General features: G+C 38.2%; 2 protein-coding genes, 4 non-coding genes and 1 pseudogene across 16 annotated transcripts in view; 4 read left to right on the plus strand and 3 right to left on the minus strand.

Moving 5' to 3' along the window:
- The window catches only part of ttn-1, a gene marked incomplete at both ends in the record, with an annotated part of 81,724 nt that extends 64,824 nt beyond the window's left edge, over positions 1 to 16,900 (minus strand). For 3 of the 10 annotated variants that reach the window (NM_001359768.3, NM_001380658.2, NM_001359767.3), the window contains 20 exons: positions 196 to 299; positions 350 to 545; positions 594 to 1,016; positions 1,576 to 1,899; positions 1,946 to 2,138; positions 2,182 to 3,678; positions 3,729 to 3,894; positions 4,619 to 4,728; positions 10,495 to 10,634; positions 10,697 to 11,670; positions 11,731 to 12,242; positions 12,289 to 12,434; positions 12,591 to 12,760; positions 12,819 to 13,780; positions 13,909 to 15,186; positions 15,320 to 15,559; positions 15,754 to 16,104; positions 16,156 to 16,294; positions 16,342 to 16,613; positions 16,678 to 16,801. In NM_001359768.3, coding sequence (NP_001346715.1) covers positions 196 to 299; positions 350 to 545; positions 594 to 1,016; positions 1,576 to 1,899; positions 1,946 to 2,138; positions 2,182 to 3,678; positions 3,729 to 3,894; positions 4,619 to 4,728; positions 10,495 to 10,634; positions 10,697 to 11,670; positions 11,731 to 12,242; positions 12,289 to 12,434; positions 12,591 to 12,760; positions 12,819 to 13,780; positions 13,909 to 15,186; positions 15,320 to 15,559; positions 15,754 to 16,104; positions 16,156 to 16,294; positions 16,342 to 16,613; positions 16,678 to 16,801 — 8,321 coding nt within the window. Of the gene's footprint in view, positions 1 to 195; positions 300 to 349; positions 546 to 593; positions 1,017 to 1,575; positions 1,900 to 1,945; positions 2,139 to 2,181; positions 3,679 to 3,728; positions 3,895 to 4,618; positions 4,729 to 4,772; positions 5,374 to 5,955; positions 9,916 to 10,494; positions 10,635 to 10,696; positions 11,671 to 11,730; positions 12,243 to 12,288; positions 12,435 to 12,590; positions 12,761 to 12,818; positions 13,781 to 13,908; positions 15,187 to 15,319; positions 15,560 to 15,753; positions 16,105 to 16,155; positions 16,295 to 16,341; positions 16,614 to 16,677 lie in introns of those variants that run through there. The other 7 variants (NM_001359765.3, NM_001359766.3, NM_001380656.1 and 4 more) reach the window with 5 other exon arrangements.
- Positions 9,971 to 10,242, plus strand: H05O09.3. The gene has a single exon (NR_068848.1). It is a non-coding gene; the product is annotated as an Unclassified non-coding RNA H05O09.3 (non-coding RNA).
- Positions 16,901 to 17,020: 120 nt separating the features above from the next.
- On the plus strand, positions 17,021 to 17,186 carry W06H8.11. Its single transcript, NR_068849.1, has one exon. It is a non-coding gene; the product is annotated as an Unclassified non-coding RNA W06H8.11 (non-coding RNA).
- A 1,113-nt stretch (positions 17,187 to 18,299) lies between these two features.
- W06H8.9 lies at positions 18,300 to 18,439 on the minus strand. The gene has a single exon (NR_068850.1). It is a non-coding gene; the product is annotated as an Unclassified non-coding RNA W06H8.9 (non-coding RNA).
- W06H8.10 lies at positions 18,433 to 18,720 on the plus strand. Its single transcript, NR_068851.1, has one exon. It is a non-coding gene; the product is annotated as an Unclassified non-coding RNA W06H8.10 (non-coding RNA).
- Positions 18,721 to 19,142: 422 nt separating this feature from the next.
- W06H8.4 lies at positions 19,143 to 20,402 on the minus strand (annotated as a pseudogene). Its single transcript has 4 exons — positions 20,186 to 20,402; positions 19,890 to 20,135; positions 19,267 to 19,847; positions 19,143 to 19,214 (listed from the first exon to the last, which is right to left on the minus strand). Coding segments are annotated over exons 1-4 (1,116 nt in total).
- A 620-nt stretch (positions 20,403 to 21,022) lies between these two features.
- W06H8.2 (NADH:flavin oxidoreductase/NADH oxidase N-terminal domain-containing protein) lies at positions 21,023 to 22,829 on the plus strand. The gene is made up of 3 exons (NM_072188.4): positions 21,023 to 21,371; positions 21,418 to 22,104; positions 22,320 to 22,829. The coding sequence occupies exons 1-3, from the start codon at positions 21,126 to 21,128 to the stop codon at positions 22,746 to 22,748; spliced, it is 1,362 nt and encodes a 453-aa protein (NP_504589.1). The 5' UTR covers positions 21,023 to 21,125; the 3' UTR covers positions 22,749 to 22,829.
- The last annotated feature ends 211 nt before the right edge of the window (positions 22,830 to 23,040 follow it).

Genomic DNA, 23,040 nt, shown 5'->3' on the forward strand with positions numbered 1-23,040 from the left:
TCAGCTGAACCTGAAGAAAGATTGGAAGTGATCACATTTTATTTTTTATTGAAAAATTGTATAGCCATGTCTGGTCCCATTTTCCAACTCCTTGGTACTTGAAAACAGAGTGAAAACAAATTTCAGACACACAAGTTTTTGTTCGGTCTTTTCTGTTTAAATTTATAAATTAGTTTTAAAAAAAAGTGTACGTACTTAGAATTATCTGTGACTCCGTTGAACGAGCAAGAAACATCTGGAAGGGGAGTTCCTACTACGATACATTTCAAGGTCGCATGATCCGTTGTTGTGCATGTGTCCTACAATTCATAGTAATGTGATGTAATGTGACAAACAAAAGCTGTCTAACCTTCAAAGATAGCACAAAACTCGGTTTTTGTAAGTCACCAGCTTCACTCTCCTCTACGCCACATTTCGTCAAGACACAGCTCGTTGTAACTTTACCTTTACAGTTTATTGCTTCACATTGAACAACACTCTTGTCTTTCTTGATATTTTTCATTCGCAACAAAGCTATTCCATCTTCAAAGTGGATTTCGTGGTTACTGTAATGGTTTTATATTGAAAAATGTATCAAATGTTTTGAAACTAACTCATCCTCCGTAACTACAACTCCGTCAACAATCCATTTCACAATAACCAATGGAATTCCCATCACAACACACTTTAGTGTACACTTCTCATCTATCACAACTTTATCCGAAAGTGGAAGCAAGAAGTATGGTGGTTGACGAGCAAGTGTTCGGTTAACTGGTGGGAAATTGAACGTGACGCCAAGATGATTTGGAGATTGAACAAGTATATCCAATTCCACGTCATTCTGATCCCGCTCACACATCACGTGAAGTCCAGTTTGTTGTAATCCAAGATGATCATCAACTACATCAATTGTGCAACTTGTCGATTCACAGCCAGCTTCATTGGCGATCGTACAGGTATATACGGCCTTATCATCCAATGATGCACTCTCTATTTTCAGAATGCTGGTTCCATCTTCCGTTGTTACTTGGTACTTTCTGAAAATAAACAATTGAAAATAATCAAAGTAAAACAAAAATTTAGCGAAATATGTTAAGAATGCAGCTTTGTCTAAAAGTTACGATAGTTTCTTGTTAAATTAAAACCTCAAAGGTTTAAAAAGTAGTTTTTTTGTACTTCACGTTTCAGATGGCTAGATTATTATTGAACTGACGCGAGAACATAATTTTTTAAAAAATAATTTCGGTTATTTTTCCCTTCAAAAAATAATCAGAGTGAATTTTTTGAATTGTATACCAAGAACATTTTTCTTTATTGAAATTCCAACTTCAGTCTAAGAAAGTTCTATAGAAACCCTTTGTTATATAGAAACCCACCTAGATTTTTAAAATTTTGAATATTTTAACTTGGACTGACTAAAAAATTTTCTCACTATATGAACATTTTTCGAACATTTTATTGTTATATTTGATGATTCGAGACTTTTTTAATTCAAGACAACGTTCCTCACGGATGCCGCTTTGAGCTTTACCTCTTTGAAACATCAAATCCTCATAAAATTATCAAATCAAGCTAATTATCAAACAAAAAACTCACTGTAAATCGAGAAGGACCCCATCCTTTTCCCACATGGCGGCAGGCAAGGGTTGTCCAGAGAATTTGCATTTAATTGTAATATGATCATTGACGGTATGAGTGACACGTTCAGGTAAGGGCACAACAAAATGTGGTCTCGTCGAAGATGTAATCGAAGAGTCACTGATGACAGAGATCTCATCAGCTGCGACGATCTCACATGATGTTTCAACTTGCCCAGCACAATTTGTTGCACGACACTTCAGAAAACCTCCCGCATTACGATCCACGTTGAAGAATCGAATAGCGCTCACACCATTTTCACATTTTATGGAGATCCTTTCACTGAAAATCAAATTTTTTTTGATTGTTAAGATAAACAAGTTATTACCCATCGGAAACCAATTCATGATCGTCAATCAACCAAGAAATCGTTGGTTGTGGTACTCCGCTGAACATAACTTCTAGTGTCAATTTACTATTTGCAAAACATGCTGAAGATGGAAGTCGTTCAGTAAAAACTGGAGCAGTGTACAGAGGACTTGAAGACAGTGATGTGATAGTATCGGCAATTGTTGAACATTCTGCAAAAATAGATTTTAAAACAAAATCCTTAAAAAAACTCACCGTCTTCATCATAACCAACTTCTGCAACTATTACATCTGACACAATTTGCTCTGAATCTCGGCTGAATGTAAGATCAACACAGACACTGCGAACATGTTCATTTTCATGGACTACCGAGGGTTTTTGTTCTTGAAGAGAGTCGAATTGGGATGGCTGATTTGAGGTTTCCAAAACTGCCTCATCAATAGCCAAGTGGGCAATTTCCGAAGCTGCAACTTGCAAATCCGATGAATCGACCACTTTTTGAGCTTCGGCATTTTCAGGGACTTCAGCTTCTTTAACATCTTCGTTGGTCTGGACCACAGTTTCATTAGTTTCTTCTAGAGGTGTTTCTTCCTCTGAAGCTGCTTGTTGAATTTGGGTTGGCTCTACAGGTTCTGATCTCTTTGAAACTTCTGATTGTTCTTGGGTTGGCTCAGAAAGTGTTGCTTCCTTTGGAACTTCTTCCTGAATTGGCTCCGAAGGTGCTGCTTCCTTTGGAACGTCTTTAGTTGGCTCCGAAGGTGCTGCTTCCTTCGGAACATTTTCTTGAGTTGGCTCCGAAGGTGCTGCTTCCTTTGGAACGTCTTCTTGAGTTGGCTCCGAAGGAGCTTCTTCCTTCGGAACATCTTCTTGAGTTGGTCCCGAAGGTGCTGCTTCCTTTGGAACGTCTTCTTGGGTTGGCTCCAGAGGTGCTGCTCCCTTTGGAACGTCTTCTTGAGTTGGCTCCGAAGGTGCTGCTTCCTTTGGAACTTCTTCCTGAATTGGCTCCAAAGGTGCTGCTACCATTGGAACTTCTTGTTGTATTTGAGTTTGTTCCAGAGGTGCTGCTACCTTTGGAACATCTGCTTGGCTTGGCTCCGAAGGTGCTGCTTCCTTTGGAACATCTGCTTGGGTTGGCTCCGAAGGTGCTGCTACCGTTGGAACTTCTTGTTGTATTTGACTTTGTTCCAGAGGTGCTGCTACCTTTGGAACATCTGCTTGGGTTGGCTCCAAAGGTGCTGCTACCATTGGAACTTCTTGTTGTATTTGAGTTTGTTCCAGAGGTGCTGCTACCTTTGGAACATCTGCTTGGCTCGGCTCCGAAGGTGCTGCTTCCTTTGGAACATCTGCTTGGGTTGGCTCCGAAGGTGCTGCTACCGTTGGAACTTCTTGTTGTATTTGACTTTGTTCCAGAGGTGCTGCTATCTTTGGAACATCTGCTTGGGTTGGCTCCGAAGGTTCTGCTACCTTTGGAACTTCCTCTTCTGTGAACTTTTCTATGATCTCAAATTCTTCTGATCCTATTGATGAAGTTTCTTCAATTGATTCAACAACAGGCGCTGCTTCCTGTTTATCGATAACTTCAATGTCATCTTGACCAATTGGAACTAAAGTTTCATGAGATGCACCTAATTTGGGTGACTGTGGAACATTTAATTCAATAATTTGTTCTGACTCCACAATATGAAGCGACACATCAATTTCTGGCTCAGCTTCTGGTTCTTCTTCTACTGATTGAGTAATTAACTCACTTTCTGAAAAATAATGATTCCTTATGAATATCCCATCTAATATGTTTTCTCACCAACAACAACAATCTTGGAAACAAATGAGCTTTTTCCATTGATAAGAACTGAATAAACACCAGCATCCGACCAAGAAATGTTGGAAATAACCATCTCGTGGCTTTGATTGTTGTCCAAAGAACGGAACTCAAATCGAGAAATATCCGATGGAATAATGTTACCATCCTAAAATAAAATTTTCGGTGCTGAATGAACTTTAAGTTTTTTTAATTCTCTCCGGATTATGAACAATTTATTGGATTTCTAAACCGGCTGAAAAATCGCACTTGAACATTTTTTTATTTAAAACCTTTTTTTTTTTGAAATAAGTATTTCGGATTTCTACATTGTTTCACTAACAGTGAGCTTCAATAAAGTTTTACTACAGTAAAATCTGAGACTGAAAACACCTTTTAGCATTTTTACCTAAAACCATTTATGTACTATTGTGTCAAAAAACTCCAGCATTTTTTTGTTGCATTCGTTTTCAAAATGTCCCGAGTTCGCAAAGATTTTGAACCTGAACTTTTTTAGACCGTATGCTTGATTTTTTCTCCAGTTTTTTTTTTGAATTATGTGGGGATTTTGTTTGTGCAAAACGTACGGCAAAAAATTTTTTAAAAATTAAAAATTAACCTGACTATTTATGATTTTTTTAATACAAAAGTTATGCAAGTGTATTTTAAAATAAAAGTATATTCTAAATGAAAGTATATAAAATTTTTGTTTATAAGTTTGTTTAAAACTGCATTTAGATGCTCCTGATTTTACCTAGCCTATTAAATTTAGTCTTGTTACTTTTAACGAGAAGTAAATTTTCTAAAAATCAGGTGAATATAAAAAAAGCGTATGCGAAAATTTTACGTAGAAGTCAAATAATAGTTAGAAATTTTTGTTCCAGAAGTATTACCTTGGACCACTGAATTGACTCTTGTGGTTCTGATGTTTGACATTGAATTGTTGCAACAACGCCACGCGGAATTATTGTCTCTTCACATTGTTCTTCCGATCTTTCTGTTTCTAAAAAAACCTATTTTATGTAATAAGTTTTTTTTTCCATTATTTTTCAAAATAATTGCTTTATTCGACTTTTCTTTTTGAAAATGAAGGAAAGAAAATATAACATTCAAACATGAGACATGATCGATATCGTTTTATCGCAAGAAGTTTTAAATGAAATATAAACAAGTAAAAATAATTGAGCAAGTAGGATAGAGTTCAATAACCCTGGAATCAATAAACGATGGAAAATAGGAAAAAGATCAATGAAAGGACGAAGAATAAGTTAATTATGAAGAGAGTTATTAGATATACGTTTTCTCTTCAACGCATGTAAAGTAGAAGTCAAACTATTGACACATAGATGAGCAACACGGAACTCTACATTTGAAATACACACACTATACAAGCCACTATCCAAACTCGTTGCATCATGAACAACAAGGTAATGCTTCAATCCATTCTGCACGTGCTCAGTTTTTCCTTGCTCAAACCGAATGTCCTTTCCGTCTCGCAGCCAACGGATCGAACGCTTCAGTTCGCATTCTTCGAGTTCACAAGCAATGGTGGCTGTACTGCCCGGTGGTACCAGATACTCTTGAACATCATCTTCTTCACTTTCAGTGCCCGATGCTATCACCATCACCTCTTTCTCTTCAATTCGCTCTGGAAATTCAGGTTATTGATGTTAATAGATGGTCAACCAAAAATTACATCAGGAAAAACGTGGAAGTGGAAGCTTTTGAACATTTCAAATTTTGATAACCTCAGATAAATGAACATAGAACCGCGGGTGGTCCTGTTGTTTGAGAATTGAAACTCTGGCTCTTATAACTTCATTCAGACTTCAGACTCTCACAAGCAATTGCAACACGTACAGTTCCGGTTATAATTCAATCTAAAGTCGTGTTTGCAATGATTTTAAAAGTTTGTCGAACAAACCGAAGCAATAAATGTTTAACACTCTTTTTTTTTCTAACACAATGACCGGAGAACGACATCTCTTGGGACTTTTTTGTGGATTTTATTGAAACATAATTATAGAAATTTGATAAATTTTCAAAAATGAATAATTTTTTTCAATTCAATTTTCTTATATGCACTTTTTGGTTTAAACTCTCCGAAAAATGTGTGAAACCACTAAAATCTGATTAGAAATAATTATGGCCAACACTGTTCCTCAAAAAATAATACTTCAAAAGCTCAAAAACTTCCATTAGACATTAAATGAACCAAAAAACTATTTACCTTCAACAACAAGAGTAATAGCCACACTTTCTGATGACGTCAATGCCAAATACGTTCCTTGGTCTCCAACGCAGGTGTTCGGAATAATTACTCGATGGTTTCCCTGTCCATCAGTTTCCAATCTGATCCTTTCATTTTCATGAAGAGGCCTTCTATCTTTAAGCCAATTCACAATTACATTAGGGTCGTCCAGCTCGACAGTAATAACTGTCGGTTGTCCTTCCATAACGAATTGAGTTTCGGGTCGAGTCAGAATATTGGCAGATGTTGTCAGATTTGTATTTTCCACTATCAAATATGCAACTGGGAACAAGTCTTCATTAATTTTCAAGCTATACAAGTTTCCATTGATTGCCTCCACACTTCGGATTATAAGTACTTCCAGAAGATCGTGACTGATTCGATCAAATTGTTCATGGTCTATTATTATTTTAGTCTTCCCGCAATACCAATCAATAGTACAATTTTTTGGAAGATAATTGTTCAATTCGCAAGTTATTGTTGCTGTAGATTCTAACTTCACCACATAACTTGGAATACTGATTGTTGCAGTTGAACTAATTGTGTTATCCATTTCCGACACAGAGTTTTGTGAACTTCTGAAAGACACTTGAGATTTCAAAGACTTTGCTTCTTCTAGATTTGACTCGGAAACCGTTACATTGAATTGCAATGAACTTTTTTCTTCGGTACTCATCTGCATTATATCGGGAACTGTCATTTCCACCTCTCCCCATGCAATCTCTTCCAAAGAAGCATAGATTCCGTCGTTGAGACTTCTAGCAACAATTGAGACGGTAATTCCAGTTCGAGTCGTTGCCACACTAATGTCATCATACGATAAAGCTTGAAGTTTACTGGTGTCTTGTTTCAATACAAGAACATCTGCTGGTGGATCATCTTCGCAATCGGACATTATGGTAAGAGAAGTGAAATCGACAATATCTTCAATGACTTTAATAGAAATATTATATCGTTGTGGCTCTTGAACAACATCAACATCAAATGTGTTATCTTCAGCTATATTTGCCGCAATTGTGTAGATCAAAGAGTTGACAACAATTCCGGTGACTCTTCTTCTTGCTGGTTTGTGAATCAATGAAAAGTTCTCGGTAACTTCTTCACTCTTTACTTGACTTCTTGCAAAATCTACTGTAGGCTCCGGGCTTTTGTGGTAGGATGAATCTACAGTAATACTCTCATCACTTAAAATATCGGTCTCTCTTATAGTATTTGATGAGAATGCACGTTCATAATCCAATGGAAGGGTCGAATTCATTTGACTCATATCTTTTTCTTCAAGAACTACATCCAACGTTTCTGTAGAAAGAACTGAACGTCCGATGAAAGACACATCTGCAGTAACTTCTTCTTCTCCTTCTTCTTCTCCTTCTTTTTCATCTTCTTCTGCAGCTTTCAAAGAAGATTTTTCAGAGGCAAGTGTCTGCATCAGAGTGTTCGGATTAACTTCAACCAGCGAACTGAGCGAGGGAACAGAGTGGAGTTCCACATTTACATACACATCTTGAACAATTTCTTCCGGTTCAGTTTCTGGCTTCAAATCCATAGACACTGATTCCATATTCAAAGAAGGTGAAACTTCGTGGAGTGATGGACTAGCACGGTTGAAATATCTAACAGTACCAGCAAGAAGCAGTGATCTATCCGTGTCCGAAGGATAGTCAGATTCTTCACAAAGCATCTGAATTGAAGCGAGATCGTCAAGAGATTGAACCGTGCATTCTAGTTGAGCCATATTTCGAAGATCAACCACAACCGACGCGTTTGATGTCTCGTGTGTAGAATTGGTGAATGCAAAGTTAGTTTTTTGAATGTGAATGCAGCTGAGTGAATATTGAGACTCATCCATACTTTCTATTTGAAGACAATTTGCATCCGCAGTTTTACTTTTGCTTCTTGGTGGTCGAACTGGCTGAACTTCTTCCAGCTCGTCTCCAGAGTGTCGGCTATGACTGCGTGGTGGACGAATCGGTTGAGCTTCAGGAGATGTTTCAGCTAGTTCATCACCAGAATGACGACTTCTACTACGTGGCGGTCGAACTGGAGCTGGAGTCTCATCAGATTTGACAAGTGTTAAAACGGGAGTAGGCTCTGGCGACAAAGTATCTCCAGATTGCCGACTTCTTCTTGGCGGTGCTCGGGGTTGTATCTCCAAAAGTCTCTCAGCATCTCTTGAAAGTGATCTACCTTTTCTTGGTGGAGCAATTGGCGCTTCAATAGTATCCTCACTGGAGACTGTCATTTTGGTAGTTGCTTGAGAATCTTGAGATGTAGTGAGATTACTACTTCTAGTAGAACCACGCGGAGTAGAAGAAGGTCTTCTGTTCGTTGGCTCTTCATCAACAATTCCGATAATATCTTCTGATTCTGGATGAACATCAAAACTATACCAAACAGATACTTCGGCGGTTTTAGTTGTCTCGGCATGAACTTCAATCGGCTGATGATCTTGTGCAACAAGAATCACATTTATAATACTTGCCACGTGTTGGAGCACTGAGTTGAGGACATGAGTAACTGTATCTGCTCCCTTCTTTGTCATTTTTTCTTTGCAAAGTTCAGCGATCGTATTGATTTCCTTTTCAATCTTGACAAACAGTTCTTGAATTTCCTTAGCCTCTTCATTTTGCTTCAAAGATCCAGAGTCTTCAGATACCGTCAGCTGATGAAGTTGATTCAGTCTGTCCCTGAGATTTGAGGTGATCGGAGTGATGCGAGCAGAATGAGCACTTGGTACTCGTTTGATACGAGTCGCCTTTCTCTTGTCCTTGTCACTTCCCTTTCTTTTCATAATTTCGGTGACTTCGGTATCTTCCAACAAACTATTTTCAATTGCCGATATTGCTTGTTTGAGTTTAACAATGGGATAAACTTCGGAAATTTTAGTCTCCACTTCTGGTATTTTTTGGATTTCCGATTTTAAAACTTCAGGTTTCGATGTTTCATTGTTTCGCGAAAGTTCTTTCATAGGACTTGAATTGCTCAAAATCATTTCTTGTAGAGCTTCTCTGAGTGCTTCTTCGCTACTCTGCCTATCAGCAAGTTGATCAGAGATACTGAAAATTGCAGCTTCAATATCTTCGACATCTTTGGGCGCGAATGTTCTTTTATTTGGACTGAGGCTTTTACCGGGACTTGTTCTTTCCATTTTATTCAGGTCTCGTTCGACATCTTTCAAAATCTGTTGAGTTACTTTAATTTGATCGTCCAATGATTGCTGATCTTTCTTTGATATTATTTCTTTTTTCGGAGAACTTTCTTTAATATCTTTCATATCCATTTCTGCGTCAAACAAAAGTAGAGTCTCCACACACTTTTTCAGATTTTCAACTTCTCCTTTAGCTTTAGCTCCAGCTTTTGAATTTCTCTCCACTGTATTCGTGTTTGCAAAAATCTCTTGTCCTTTGTAAGAAAGTTTTTGAGGAAGAAGTGGAACTCTTGGCTCGTAAAGTTCATTTTCAATCACATTAATTTCTTGGCTTTCTGGGAATGGATCATTGAACATATAATCCCAGGAATTAGTTGAACTTGAAACAGACTGTCGAACTGCATTTCCAACTGTTGAAACAGTTGATTCCATCACATCGACTTTCTGGTTCACAAACATCACATCAGTGTTACTTGTTGAAACTTGTTCTCTTTTCTCAGGTTGTTGGAACTGGGCTTCAACAGACTCTCCCTGGTAGAGTTCAGTAACTTTGACAGTGGTCTCTGCAGACTCGAAGAACCTTCTGAATGATTCAGCTCTTGAAAGATCTTCATTGTATGTGGCAGTGATTGGAACTTCTTTATCAGTGAGCAACACATTTGAGAGCAACTGATGACTAGTGTTCTCTTCATCAGATATCATACTCATCGGATATCCCGTTGAAAGCGTTGGATCAATAATCTTGATCTCCGAAAGCTGGCGTAAAAGATCCACAGCATCATCATCGGCTTCTGAATAAAATAAAAACAATTGTTAATAACAAGCATGCAACAGACAAAAGTACAACGTGCACGGCCACCACCACGAGCACACTCCGGGAGACACGGAGCAAAAGAACATTGAGAAAGGCCCTTGGTTTTAGGGAGCGAGCAAGACCAAAACGAAGTGCACTCGTAGCGGCCGCCTTAAATTAAAGAAATAGTTAGGGAAATCAAAAGGATAGGAAAGGTAAGAAAGAAGAAGCAAAGAGTAAGGGAGAAGTACAAAAATAAAAATTGAGATTTTAAAGAACATTTGAGGATATTGAATTGAATATGAAGGGAGATTCAAATTGAAAATAAAAGAACGATATCGATTGTGCCTCATTTTGATGTTTTTTGTCTTACTCACTCTCCAAAACACATAATGATATTTCTCAAGAAAAAATTGTAACCCAGAATGTGAAAGTGTGCAATGGAAAGTGCATTTATTCAAAGCTGAGTGTTTCAATTTGGCATTATTTTGTTACCAAAAATGTATAAATTTTCAATTGAAACTTTCAGAAATGATTAAACATGTACAAATGAATGTTGATTAAAAAGGAAACTAACCTGATAATTTCAAGTAGCATTTACTGAAAGTTGTTCCAGCCACATTGCTGGCAGTGCAACAGTATTCTCCCTCATCTTCAATCAGTGTAGATTCGATGCGAAGAATGCACACACCATCCTCGTAAACGATACTGTACTCACTGTAAAATGGAATTTGAGATTTTCATATTGCAGTTTGAAGTCCAATCTATAAAAAACTTACTCATTGGGAACAATCGGATCTCCATCAACTGTCCACTCGATCTCTGGTTGAGGCATTCCCGCTATCAAGCATTTCAACTGAACGGGCTCTCCTATTCTCCCAAAGCAATTTACTAGTTTTCTCAAGAACTTTGGAGCCTGTGGAGCTGCACTTGATTCGGTCGCTAGAGACTGACTAACTTCCGTGAATGGCTCATCTTCGATTCCTTGTCGATTGTCACCTTCGTATGCTGCATTTACTGTCGCAACAATTTCAACGCTTTGATCGGGGCAGTTGGCATCAACTTCAACAAATACCGCCACAACATGAGCTTCGTCTTCCTCAAACTTAGACCTTCTTGACCATACATGTTGATCTGGTCCAGTTGGTTGTTGTTGGTGGAATGTAAGATGAGATGTGTTATGAACTGGCTCGAACATTGGCTCATCAATAGAGCTTTCATACTCAATAACCAATTCCTGATGGGCACGGTCTCCTTCTTTGATCAATGCAACACTAACATTCTCCAGCTTAAGCTTGTTGGCTGCTGCTGCCACTTGCAAAAGCTGAGGAACAATAGTATCGTTGTCAATGATGGTCATGACTTGCTCATTAGTTTCGTCTTGCTTTACCACTTCCACATCCGCATAAGCTTTAGCTTCAGCATCTCCAACAAGCTTCTTCACTTTCTTCAAACTCCATGTAATAGCGTTATGGAAAGTGTTTGACATTCCTTGAAGAACAACTATTCTGTGTTGAGCATTAGCTGTTCGTTTTGATTTCTCAACGAACATTCTGTCAATACTTTCACAGGATGTGCTTGGTTTTTGAATGATAGTCTCAAGATCAATAAACTTGAGAGGAGAAGATGAAGATGTGCTGAGACGAAGTGCATGATATTCGATGTTTGATTCAACGACAGTCACGAGTTGATCGTATTTTTGTGGCTGCTGGGTAACAATAACCGTCGTGGTCTCATCGCATACATGCTCGTTCTGCAAACCATTGAATTAAAAAAAATTGTTCTACGAGTATTTTTCAAATTATAAAATTACCTTTAATTGTAAAGCGGTGTTGAGCAAAAGATTTGTTGCCTCAATGGGCTCCATAGCCTCGTGAGAGTTAACACGAAGAAGGTTAGATTGAATAGTTTTAACTTTATCCTCGTAATTCATTGGGCTTGGGGTTCTTTGGGAAGATGCTTTCTCCTCTTGTACAGACATTGATTTTTGAACTGGTGGCAGCTGCTTCTGCATTTGTTCAACAACGTCCTGGTCTTCCGTTTCCAGAACTTCAAACTGAGGTTGGGGTGCTTTCTCCACAGAGGGCTTCTGCTCTTGAAGTGCTGCGACTACTTCTGGCAGAGTTGGTTCCTCGGAGGCTTGTTCGGCTACAACTGGCGTTTGGTGAGCTTGTGCACTAACAGCTTCCGTTTGAGCATCTTGGACCCAAAGCTGTGCAAACTGCTCAGATATGATTTCAGCTGCTCTTCTGACTTCTTCTTCCTTCGCATCCTGCTCAACAACAACCTTTGGAATTGAAGTCTCAAGGACATGAGTGACGGCTTCTGAAAACATTATTTTCACTAAAATCAACTCAAAACATTAACTAACCAATTGGATCAACAGTCAGTTTCATTGGAAGAATGGATTCTCCATGACAGTTATGTGCACGAAGGAAGTAGTTACCACCCTGACGTTTTTGCACATTTTTGAGAATAATTGCAGAAGTGCCAGCTTCATAGTACATTGAAACATTTCTGAAAATAATAATTTAATATAATTTGTTGATGATAGTTTTCTTGAACACTATTGGGTAAAACTTCATTGAGGTTTGAACAATAAAAAAGTTGCAAAAAAACTTAAATGGCGTTTTTTTTTACATTTGCAAATTGAAAAAAAAAACTGAAACTCACTGTGACACTTGAAGTTTTTCCTCTCCAAAGTACCACTCCAAGAATGGAGTTGGATGTCCACTGATTGTCGCAGCCATTTTGATGGTACCATTTTCTTTGACATGGTACTCATCTGTGCTGGTTTCAAAACGTGGTTCTTGAGTTGCTTCAATCTGGTTGTCTTCTTCCTCCTGCAAAATCAAATGTATATCGAAACACATTATTTTAAATTTTCAGTCTCAAACTCACGTCTTCTGTCTCGACGATCTTTTTGACAGCCTCATGAACCGCCTCCAGAAACACGTTCGCAACCAACGTACTGGCAACTTGATCAGCGACTTTCACGAGAAGCTTGAATTCCTCCTCTCGCTTCTCAATTTGAGCAGTTCCACTGACTTCTTCCTTCAAAATAACTTCAATATCGTCATCAATACCGGTTTCTTTGACTTCTTCTGGTGGAGTAATTTCTACTTTTTCAAAGCTCTCCGGGCTTGATTCTGCACTTATCGTTAACTCAACTTGACAACTACTGTTGCTCACACCATGCTCCGACTCGGCAGTGCAAGTGTAAACTCCAGAATCCAAATTGGTTGGGGCACGAATAGTGAGAATTTGTGCTCCATCAGCAAACTGCATAACTTCGTATTTTTCGTTTTCATAAATATCCATTCCATCCTTCTGCCATGATACTGTAATTGGAGCAACGGAACGAACGGTGGCTACCATTCGAACGTATCCTAATTGCTGGAAGTTATCAGTTTCAGCAGTAAGTGTTTCAATGAATTTCGGGGGCAGGATGATATGAACATCATCAGTAAGAACTGATTCCGAAATCTCTGCTTCTTCGTGATCCTTAATATACTCAGCTCCTTCTACATTGATAAATGCCGCTGTTTCAGCAGTTCCATGTGGGTTGGTTGCAGTACATTTGTAAAGACCAGCATCTTCAGCAAAACACTCTGGATTAAGAAGTTCACAAACACCTCCATCTAGGACTGTCGTGGTGACATCCTTGTTGAGAACCCAGTCCTCAACATTAACATCATCCTTTGACCAAACAACAGCTGCGGATGGATTGGCAGTGATTTTGCATCGGAGAGACATTGCTTGACCGTCCAGAAAACTTGCAGAATGTAATGGCTCAACTATTTTTGGAGCACACTCTTCTGGAAGATTTGGAGGGACAATTTCAAATGATGAATCATCGTCTCCTGAAAAAAAAGGTATTAAATCGTTATCATTTCAAAGGAAAAACGATTCAAATTTTAAAAAAGTTTAGTAATTTGGTTGATATTAGGAAAAATAAATATGGTTATTGTAAAGTAAGAATAAGACTCACGGATTCTAAGGTGAGCTGATGAAGAAAACACCTCGCCGTGCTGATTTTTCACTACGCACACCACTTCTCCACAAAGTTGTTCTTCGAGTTTCTCTACAATCAGAGATGACTCGAATTCAGTTGATTCAACTGCTACTAGATTTTCCTCTAGTTTCTCAATGTTAACTCCATTGATAGTCCAGTTGAATTGGCAGTTGGATGTCTTGTTTTCATCGAATCGGACAATAATCACAATGCGATCTCCTGGATCGGCTGCTGTTGGAACGACTTGTGTGATCACTGCCTCTTCTAATGTCCAAGATTCTGTCACTTTCTCGATAGTAGTGATTTTCTGACCAGGTGGTGGACTCTCGTATTGCAAAATTACTTTTCCTGTCCATCTGTCTTCTCCGAGATGGTTCTTTGCAGATACTGTCACATTTCCATTTGGTGCCTTTTGGAATTCAATTTCTGACGAATTTTCCTCATCATTTCGAATTGTTACATTTTGATTGCTTCTCAACTCAAAGTTATTGAGCATCCACAGGAAGGTTGCAGGTGGAAGAGATGATGCCATGACTCGGAGTTTCAAAGGTGATCCATCGAGAATTTTGAATACTGACTCACTGGGGTGAGCAGTGATTCTTGGAGCAAATAGAAGATGTTTTCCTTTTCCAGATGGAGATAGTCTTTCTTCGCGTTTCTTCGGATTTAAAATATTGGCGAATGGATGCTCAACGGATTCCTTGACTTTTGGACTCGTAGCTTCGATAAATGGTTTGATTGGATCAACCTCATCTTCTTCTTGCATTTCTTGAATTCTTCGAACAGTTTGCAGTGATGAATGGGATCCAACATCTTCTTCATGAGAACATGTAACGGTCACTGCTGATTCTACAATATCGGGTGGTTCAGATCCAGCTCCATCTTTGACCTCTCCGATTCGTGTAACTTGCGTTGTAACAGAATCACTTCCAACATCATTTCTTGCGGTGACCTTATATTTTCCTTGTTTTACTGGTGGATGCAGAACAAGAGTTGATTTATTATGTTCATCAAGTAAAACAACACTTTGACTCTTTTTCACTTCAAATCCGTTCACATGCCAAGCGAATTCCGCTGCTGGAATTGCCTGCACGTCAACTGATAAGACTAATTTCTCTTCCGCGTTCACGGTTATGACGGATGGAAGAGTTGTGACAAATTTCGGTGGTTCTGGCAGGAAACGTCTTGAGGTTCCCGCTCTGGGAGGCTTTGGTGGTTGTGGATGGAATCTTGATTCGACGATACTGGCTGCATCTGTAACAAAATTGCATGCATGGCAAAGAAAAGTTATTGGAAAAAAGACTTCAAAAGAAATCAGAAAAAGCACTCGGAACTAAGCCATGGCAATTATAAAAACGCTTCAAGAAAAATAACGATCGAGACTTACCAGTTCTCGTCTGTTGTTGGGTTTTCTTTTCCTCTCCAGTCATATTAGAAACCTCGATATGTGATTCAAGATGACGTACACCCCTTGGAACGCTGCTGGACCGTTGGGTATAATTCAACTCGAACATATTTACTGCTTGTCTAGAATTGCGACCGTTGTTTCCAAGAGCTCTCATGGAAGTTGTCATTGGGTCAAAGGCAGTGGTCGATGTTGTTAATGTAGATTCCTCCAGTTCAATGACTGAAAAAATGTTTTTGTTTTAATGGAAATGTATTTTGGAAGAAAGTTCTGTGTAGAGTTCATATTAATTTTTAAAGCAAACTTTGAACAAGTTTTTTTTTAAATTCAATTTGGAATTTTTCCAATTTGCCATCAGTTCGTCTTTCTTGACACCCAAAAATTTTTTCATAAACTCCGAAATAAAAAAAACTTACCTTTTTGAATATCAACATGTCCACAAGACATGGCGGATCCGTGTACATTCGATGCTACCACCTTGTACTCTCCAGCCACTGGAATTGAGAATCGGACGACGCTGCGATTGACGTCCGGTGAGAACATTTCGACTCCATGAATCGAATCTCTGTACTCTTTTCCATTGACAAACCAAGAGAATCTTGCTGGTGGATTAGCATCAACTTCAACATCGATGATCACGTTGCTTCCTGCAGTGACGAACAAGTTGGGCACTTGGGTCAAGAATCGAGGAGCTTGATGGTAAGTTACGGAGTGTTGACGTTGGAGTCTCATATCTTCCTTGGAAGATGATAAATGTTCACGATCGGCTGCAAATTTTCCATTGTTTCATTATTTTTTAAATAAAATTTGAAGAATACCGTTCACAGTTATATATCCATAACTTGTGCTCACTCCGGCCGGGTTTCGTGTCACACATTTGTAAACTCCTTGCTCTGGTCGGCTTACTTTCAGCCGGCTGATGTTTATACCATGCCCAACTTGGAAACGATCCCGGTCCTGAAACGAAGTTGTTATACTTTTAAAAATATTTCTGCAACACTCACTTGAAGAACAGATTTCTCATTGTAAAACCATTCGAAGATAGCAGGCGGATCACTTGCTACTTCCACCACCAAACTAATCGTGTCAGTTGAGTGAACTCGATAAGCTTTGATAACTTGAATGAACTTTGGTGGTGCTAATGCAACAAAGCTGGTGATTTCAGAGCTCCAATGTTCTTCTGTATATGACTGGGATTGGGAACCGATTGAACGGATGAGATGGGTTTCGGCGACTGTTGCGTGACCACTTGCACTTCTCATTACTGTCTCTCGGTCTGAAAATTGAATTTGTTTTTCGCTGCTAATAGTTTTATAGATTCGAAATGTATCAAATCTTACCAGTTGAATAACTCATTGATGGGCTCACTGGCTGGGAGATACTTCCTCCAACTGTTGTGTCAATGTTCAGATGACGTTGTTGAGTTGGTGGAAGGCCTCCTCCTTTCTTCTCGTTGCCCTCCATGTTTGTGAGAGGGCCTCGTTTCGTTACCTTTCGATTCGTTTGATCTTATAACTAATTATTTGTTTTACTACTTTGTTCTTCTTACTTTGTAGTCTGAAAACAATTTACTTATTTATCACTTTAAGCTCAATGGAACGACGGAAATGAATGAAGGACACCGAGAGAGATAAGGAGACATGAGGGGACCTGTTGGCAGCAGCAACTACTAGAAGTTTAGCAGGAGCCACCAAAAGAGCAAGGGATTTGATGAGACAGAGACAAGAAGAGAGCGTTGTCTAAGGTGATTGATGAAGGGGTAAGGAGTGATGATGGGATGAGCGGGGGATCCCGGGGAGCCGAAGGACTTTGCCGCAACTCGGGTCATCCCCTCCCACGAGTTTTAAAAATGGGATTTGTTCGGAACAAAAGTTCAAGAGCTGTTTTACACAAATGGGCAATATGTCAATATTTCACAGTAAAATTTTCAAAACTTTTTATGTGAATTATCTTGGAATTGTATCATTCTTCGCAAACTTCCATAAATAACAAAAGAAGGATTCCACAAAGTTGACATGGTTCAGTTCAAAATGTTGTAGTACAAAAAATTTTACGTGCCAAATTTTTAAAGACGGATTCAAAAACAATCGAATTGTGGAGGTGAGCATAGTTGACGTAATTTAATTTTTCGTACAATTTTATTTTTCTTAACTTTTATTTTCTTAATTTTATTTTTCTTAACTTTTTTTCTTAACATAAAACAAACAAATTGTGGAAGACTTGGTAGAATATTTCCGAAAAAGACTTTCCTAGAATCAGTTTCTAAAAACTGTCACCTGATTCGATAAATATTTTTGAAGGCACTAAATCTTCACAACGAACAATTTTTAAGATCACTTTGGGAATCTGGTCGCAATAAAAATGTATTCCCAAATTTTGTAAAACTTGTAAATAGGTACACATTTTTTCAAACTTTAAATATTTCAGATTTTTCGGTTATTTTTCCATTTTGATTTTCAAGCTAATTTAACAGTTTTGGTATTAAAGATTTTTTGCTTCAAGTTTATAAATTTGAAAAATAAAAGAAAAACGATTTGAAAATAGAATTTTTATATGCCGACAGTGTTATGAAACTTTTCAATGATTTTCATTACAAAATGAAAAGAACTTTTAGCTACTGAGCTTAACAAAAGAGAGAAAAAGATCGAGGAATCAGAAGCAATGAAGGAACGAAGAGTCCCCATAATTTGCAAATGTGATGGGTTTTGAAATGGAATAATCGTCGGAGAGGGTTGTTCCACACATGTTTTCTGTCCAAAGCATACATCGGACTGCAGACTTTCTTTACTATTTTCTACTGGAAATCTAGCTCATTTAGAAGAAGGAGAAAGGTGTTGCACTTAACTTCAGCTCAAAAATGTTCGAAGATCAGAACTACTAATCATCTTGAAGTCTCTATTGATTCAGAGATTTCGACAGGTAGCTAGAGTCTAGAGAACCATAGAAAAATCAATATAATTTTGAAATAGCTAGTCAAAATGAAGAATTTGCGCTCCGATCATCATCACTTTGCTTGAAGAAAAGAGAGGGTCCTAGATTTCAAGGTCCTTCATATTCCTGCGTCTTAGTTTCCATCATCTCATCGGGATCCCTTCATTGTAAATGTCGTCTTCCGCCGCAAAACTGAGATTCAATTCAATCTGATTTCTGGACACGTCTGCGTCTTTCGTGAAAATTCACGAATCCTCAAGAACCTTCCAACGAAGAGAGATCACTGGTGCCGTGGAGACGACGGAGGTGTTGGGTTAACTGTGTAATACAACAAATGTGCTCCAAAGAGTTTCGCGGTGTCGAGGGGGGCGGCGGCAGCGGCTCTCGTGGGCTATCTGCACACACAACACAGCAAACCGGGAGCTCATCAATAAATGAACGTGAACGTTGAGAACGACACAAGATCGAGAGAACATGTTGTGCAGAATTAGAGCCTAGCTGTCAAAAATGAGGTGACATAAGTAAATTCCAATGTGCAGGGTTTCCGTGTTTCTCTGAAACGCTTGGCAACTAAATTTTTATCCAGTGCGACGCCACTCCTGATTTCCTACAGGAGTTTTCATAGGTCGTTAAAGTTTTGATAAAAAGACACTGAAAACATTCAAAATAACTTTCCTGAGTATTCCGCTCAATTATATGGCAAACATCTTTCTGAAACCATTCACAATATTTTCACAAACATTTTTCAAGAATTCATTTACAAAAAAAAAGCATTTGCATTAAAATTTCAGCAGTTTTTTGTATATTATTAGTTAATCAAATAAAAAGTTAACATTCCGTGAGAAATATTAATGCAGCGGTATTAGATCCAAAATTATCCTCCCTGGAACAGCTCATCATCATCTTTTTCATCTTCAGAGTCATCAACCATATAACCGAACCAATTCTAAAATTTTAGGAGTTGTTTTTTTTTGTTTTACAATTAAAAAAAAACTTACAAGTACATACTCGAAACCTGACTTTCTCATCGATTTTTCCTCTTCTTTCCATGCTTTCCTTTCCACAATTTCTAGAATATTTTTAATCTGATCTGGCGACATTTCCGTTGGTTTATAGATTTCCAATGCTTTTTCTTGACTTTTCAATGTCACATCGAATAGTTGCCATTCCAAAAATGGAAGCATTTTGCTGAATTTCTCTGGATACTCATAAATTGCTTTTGATAAAAAGTAGAGGAGCATGAAGAGAAGAGACGCAAATGTGAATGAAAATACAACATGGTAATATGATAAGTATACTGAACAAAGCTCCGGATTCCTGAAACACACTCCACCATCCACAATCCAGGCACAAATATATCCTGAATAACAATCAGAGTCCTTTCGGCATTTGGCTTCTTTAACGATTTTTTAAATGTAACCACAACTGTCAACGACACCCAAATAAGCAATTGTTTTGGAGACATTCGAACAATAGGCGAAATGAAATCCAGAGGGAATTGGATCTCCTGGCTCACACGAATAATTACTTGTGTAAAAGTGAGTTGGAGGTCGAAGCGGCTCGTTGGTAATGTAGTGAACTGAAATATTAATTTTTTTGGGCCAGTTCAATAAAAACTTACAATTCGGACAGCAATGCTCTGATTTGCAAATGCCGCCTGCATAATAGCAATCTGAATTAGTTTTACACTTAGGCTCTCCAAAAAGTGGTAGTCTTCTATCATAACATAATGACTGATTTCCCCCTTCTGTCTCCTGACAACATATTTCCTTTGGTGAGCAATATGCATTCAAATTCATTGAAGTTTGACATTCGTGTTGGTTCGAGCATCCAGTAGTTGGTTTCAATGGTGATCCAAATGGGCAATCTGAAAAAAATTCGGTGATAAATGTATTCCCATTATTCTAAATTACTTACTTGGATCTTTGCGCTCTTTGTTCGAAGCAGTTGACTTTTTAGTAGTTCTTGGTTTTAAAGTTGTATGCGGCGTAGTTTTACTGGTAGAACTGACAGCAGGTCTTGTCGGTGACGATACTGGTAGAGAAGCTTGTGCAGGGGGTTTGAGGCTGGTTGTTTCCGGTGACAAGGATACGGTCAAAACCGTCAGCGATAACAGTACACAGCCAAGTCTCATAACCAAAATAATATTGATAGTAAAAACATGAGTGAACACGTTTCAAAACAACATGTCATTGAAAATCAATTTTAATGTTCACGGGAATTTTTTTCCAAAACAGTTTTACTCAAACATATTTTCCATTTGAAAGTTTGGGAAACTATCCCTGGCACGTTTTCACTGCATTGGTCTTTCCAGTTGATTCAGCCAGAGTTGGAAAGCCTGTACTTTTTTCCCAACAACCGTTTCTACTGCTCAACTTGTAACCTCAAATTTGCCTAATTGACTCCGAAGCTTCAAAACTTGCTTTAAAGAACTTTGATGAAAATCGCTGCGGCGAAAGAATCATTGCGGAATTTTTGCCCCAGGGATCTAAATTTCCAACCTACTCCACTGAACCAAATTTTTTCAAACTTCACCAATTTTTTTATTTTATTTTCACATGTCATTAAAACACTAAGAATTCAATACATGTATGAAAACTGCAAACACCAAAGTACGGTTTGGACTTGTAAGCAAAACACCGGTAGTCTCTTTGACTTATCATGTATTGTCATCCTATTTCGTCAGACGGTCTTGTAAGTTCACATTGACTTACTCTGCGTCTCTCATAGGACACATACTCCGCATCTTTCTCAATAGATCAAATATATTTTGTCATCACCTATTATTTAAACTGGTTGGTTTTTCACAATGTCACAACTAATTGAACTCTCCACTTATTGAACTTGACTTGAAATCATGGTTCGTCGTTTCCCAACTGCTGCCCCTGAATCCTCTATTCTCGGTGAACATCTAAAGTTTCCAAGTGGGAAAATTGCTCAGAACCGTTTTTTGAAAGCCGCATTAACTGAAATGCTTTCAATATTTGATCCATCAACTCCAGGAGCCAATGGAGTTCCAACACAAGAGATTATCAATGTGTACGACAAATGGGGAAATGGACAGTTTGGAGTCATTCTCACAGGTAACGTGCAAGTCTCACCTGTAAGTGTTTTACTGTTGATTTTAAAAATCACAATTTTTGTTTCAGGTCCATCTGGAAGCTCCAGGAAATGCAATGATTTTCAAAGAAGGTGAAACTCCAGCTCGTCGGGAAGCCTATAAAAAATGGGCAAATGTTACCAAACAAGACGGTGCTCTCGCGGTTGTCCAACTCTCTCATGGTGGTCGACAAACTCCAATAACTGTAAATAAAACTCCGTTCTCTGCATCCGATGTTCAATTGGATAAGGAAGTTCGTTTTATTGGATTTGGAAAACCCGTCCCATTAACACCTGAACAAATTAAAACAGAAGTCATTGAACGTTTTGTTTATGCAGCGAAATATGCCTATGAAACTGGATTCGACGGAGTACAGCTTCATGGAGCTCACGGATACCTGTTGGCTCAATTCACATCGCCCACTACTAATAAGAGAACCGATCATTATGGTGGCTCAGTTTCAAATAGACAACGAATTGTTCTGGAAATATTTGATGCAATTAGAAAAGAAATTCCAGCTTCTACAGGTTTTTTGATTGGGTTGAAGACCAATTCAGTTGAATTTCAATCAGAGGGAACAACTGTGGATGATGCTATTGAAATGTGCAGGGCTTATGAAAATATTGGATTTGACTTTGTTGAATTGTCCGGTGGAACTTATGAACAACTGGCATTCCAGCATCTCAAAGAATCTACAAAACGAAGAGAGGCATTCTTCCTGGAATTCGCTGAAAAGGTAAGGACATCAGCATTGAAAGTAGATAGTCCCACTGAACCTTTTGAACAATTTCTGATAATATTTTAGTATTTTTCTGAGAGTTTTAAATTTAACTAATTGTAAGTTTTAATTGTTTTTAATTGGACATTATAGGGGCATACATATACTCTACCCCTAAATAACTTCTTTCTCGGTTCCGTGCGGTACTAATTTTTATCATGTTTTTTTTTCAGATTCGCCCAGTTTTCAAAAACACAGTTGTCTACTTGACTGGAGGTTTCCGTACAGTTAACGCAATGGTTGAAGCTATCAAATCCGGAGCCACACAAGGAATTGGTTTGGGTAGACCGATTACTGCGGAGCCAGATCTCCCAAAGAAAATTCTGCAAAAGTTGGCCCCTTCAGCTGTCTTCGATGCAATTGATCAAAGTGAATTTGTCCTCTCACTTCTTGCGAGCAACACTCAAATTGAACAAATGGGACGGAACTCGCTGAAAGAAGCAAACAATGATGTCACTTACGGACTCAGTGACTTCAGTGATGAAGATACTGTGAAAAGATTTGGAAAAGCAGTTGAAGAATTCGCCGAACTTTTGAAAATTCAAGCATCTCGAGGTGTCGCAATTCCAAATGTGATCACATTCGAAGGAGTGAAAGCATAAATTATGCATGTTTTTAATCTGTTTTTTTCAAAATAAATTTGTAGCGAGATACATAAATGTAAATAAATTATTGTTGATTTACTTGTTTCATACATCCATCATTTTTCATAAATCTGTCGAAGTTTCAGGTTAGGATTTATTTTCTTGTGTAAGGTGGGGAAATAATCTGGAATTCTTTTAGAAGAAACTGTCAAAAAAACCGTAAACTCGAAATTATTTGATTGAATCATAGAGCCATTCTACGGGAATATTGAATGAAACACAATTGATCAATGCATTGAAAAAATCCAAT

The sequence above is a fragment of the Caenorhabditis elegans genome, chromosome V, assembly GCF_000002985.6.
Source record: "Caenorhabditis elegans chromosome V".
Lineage (NCBI taxonomy): Eukaryota > Metazoa > Nematoda > Chromadorea > Rhabditida > Rhabditidae > Caenorhabditis > Caenorhabditis elegans.

Coding starts and splice junctions, on each gene's coding strand:
- W06H8.2 (NM_072188.4), top strand. CDS start 21,126: ATGGTTCGTCGTTTCCCAACTGCTGCCCCTGAATCCTCTATTCTCGGT. Junction 21,372..21,417: donor GTAACGTGCAAGTCTCACCT/GTAAGTGTTTTA, acceptor TTTTTGTTTCAG/GTCCATCTGGAAGCTCCAGG. Junction 22,105..22,319: donor TCCTGGAATTCGCTGAAAAG/GTAAGGACATCA, acceptor TTTTTTTTTCAG/ATTCGCCCAGTTTTCAAAAA.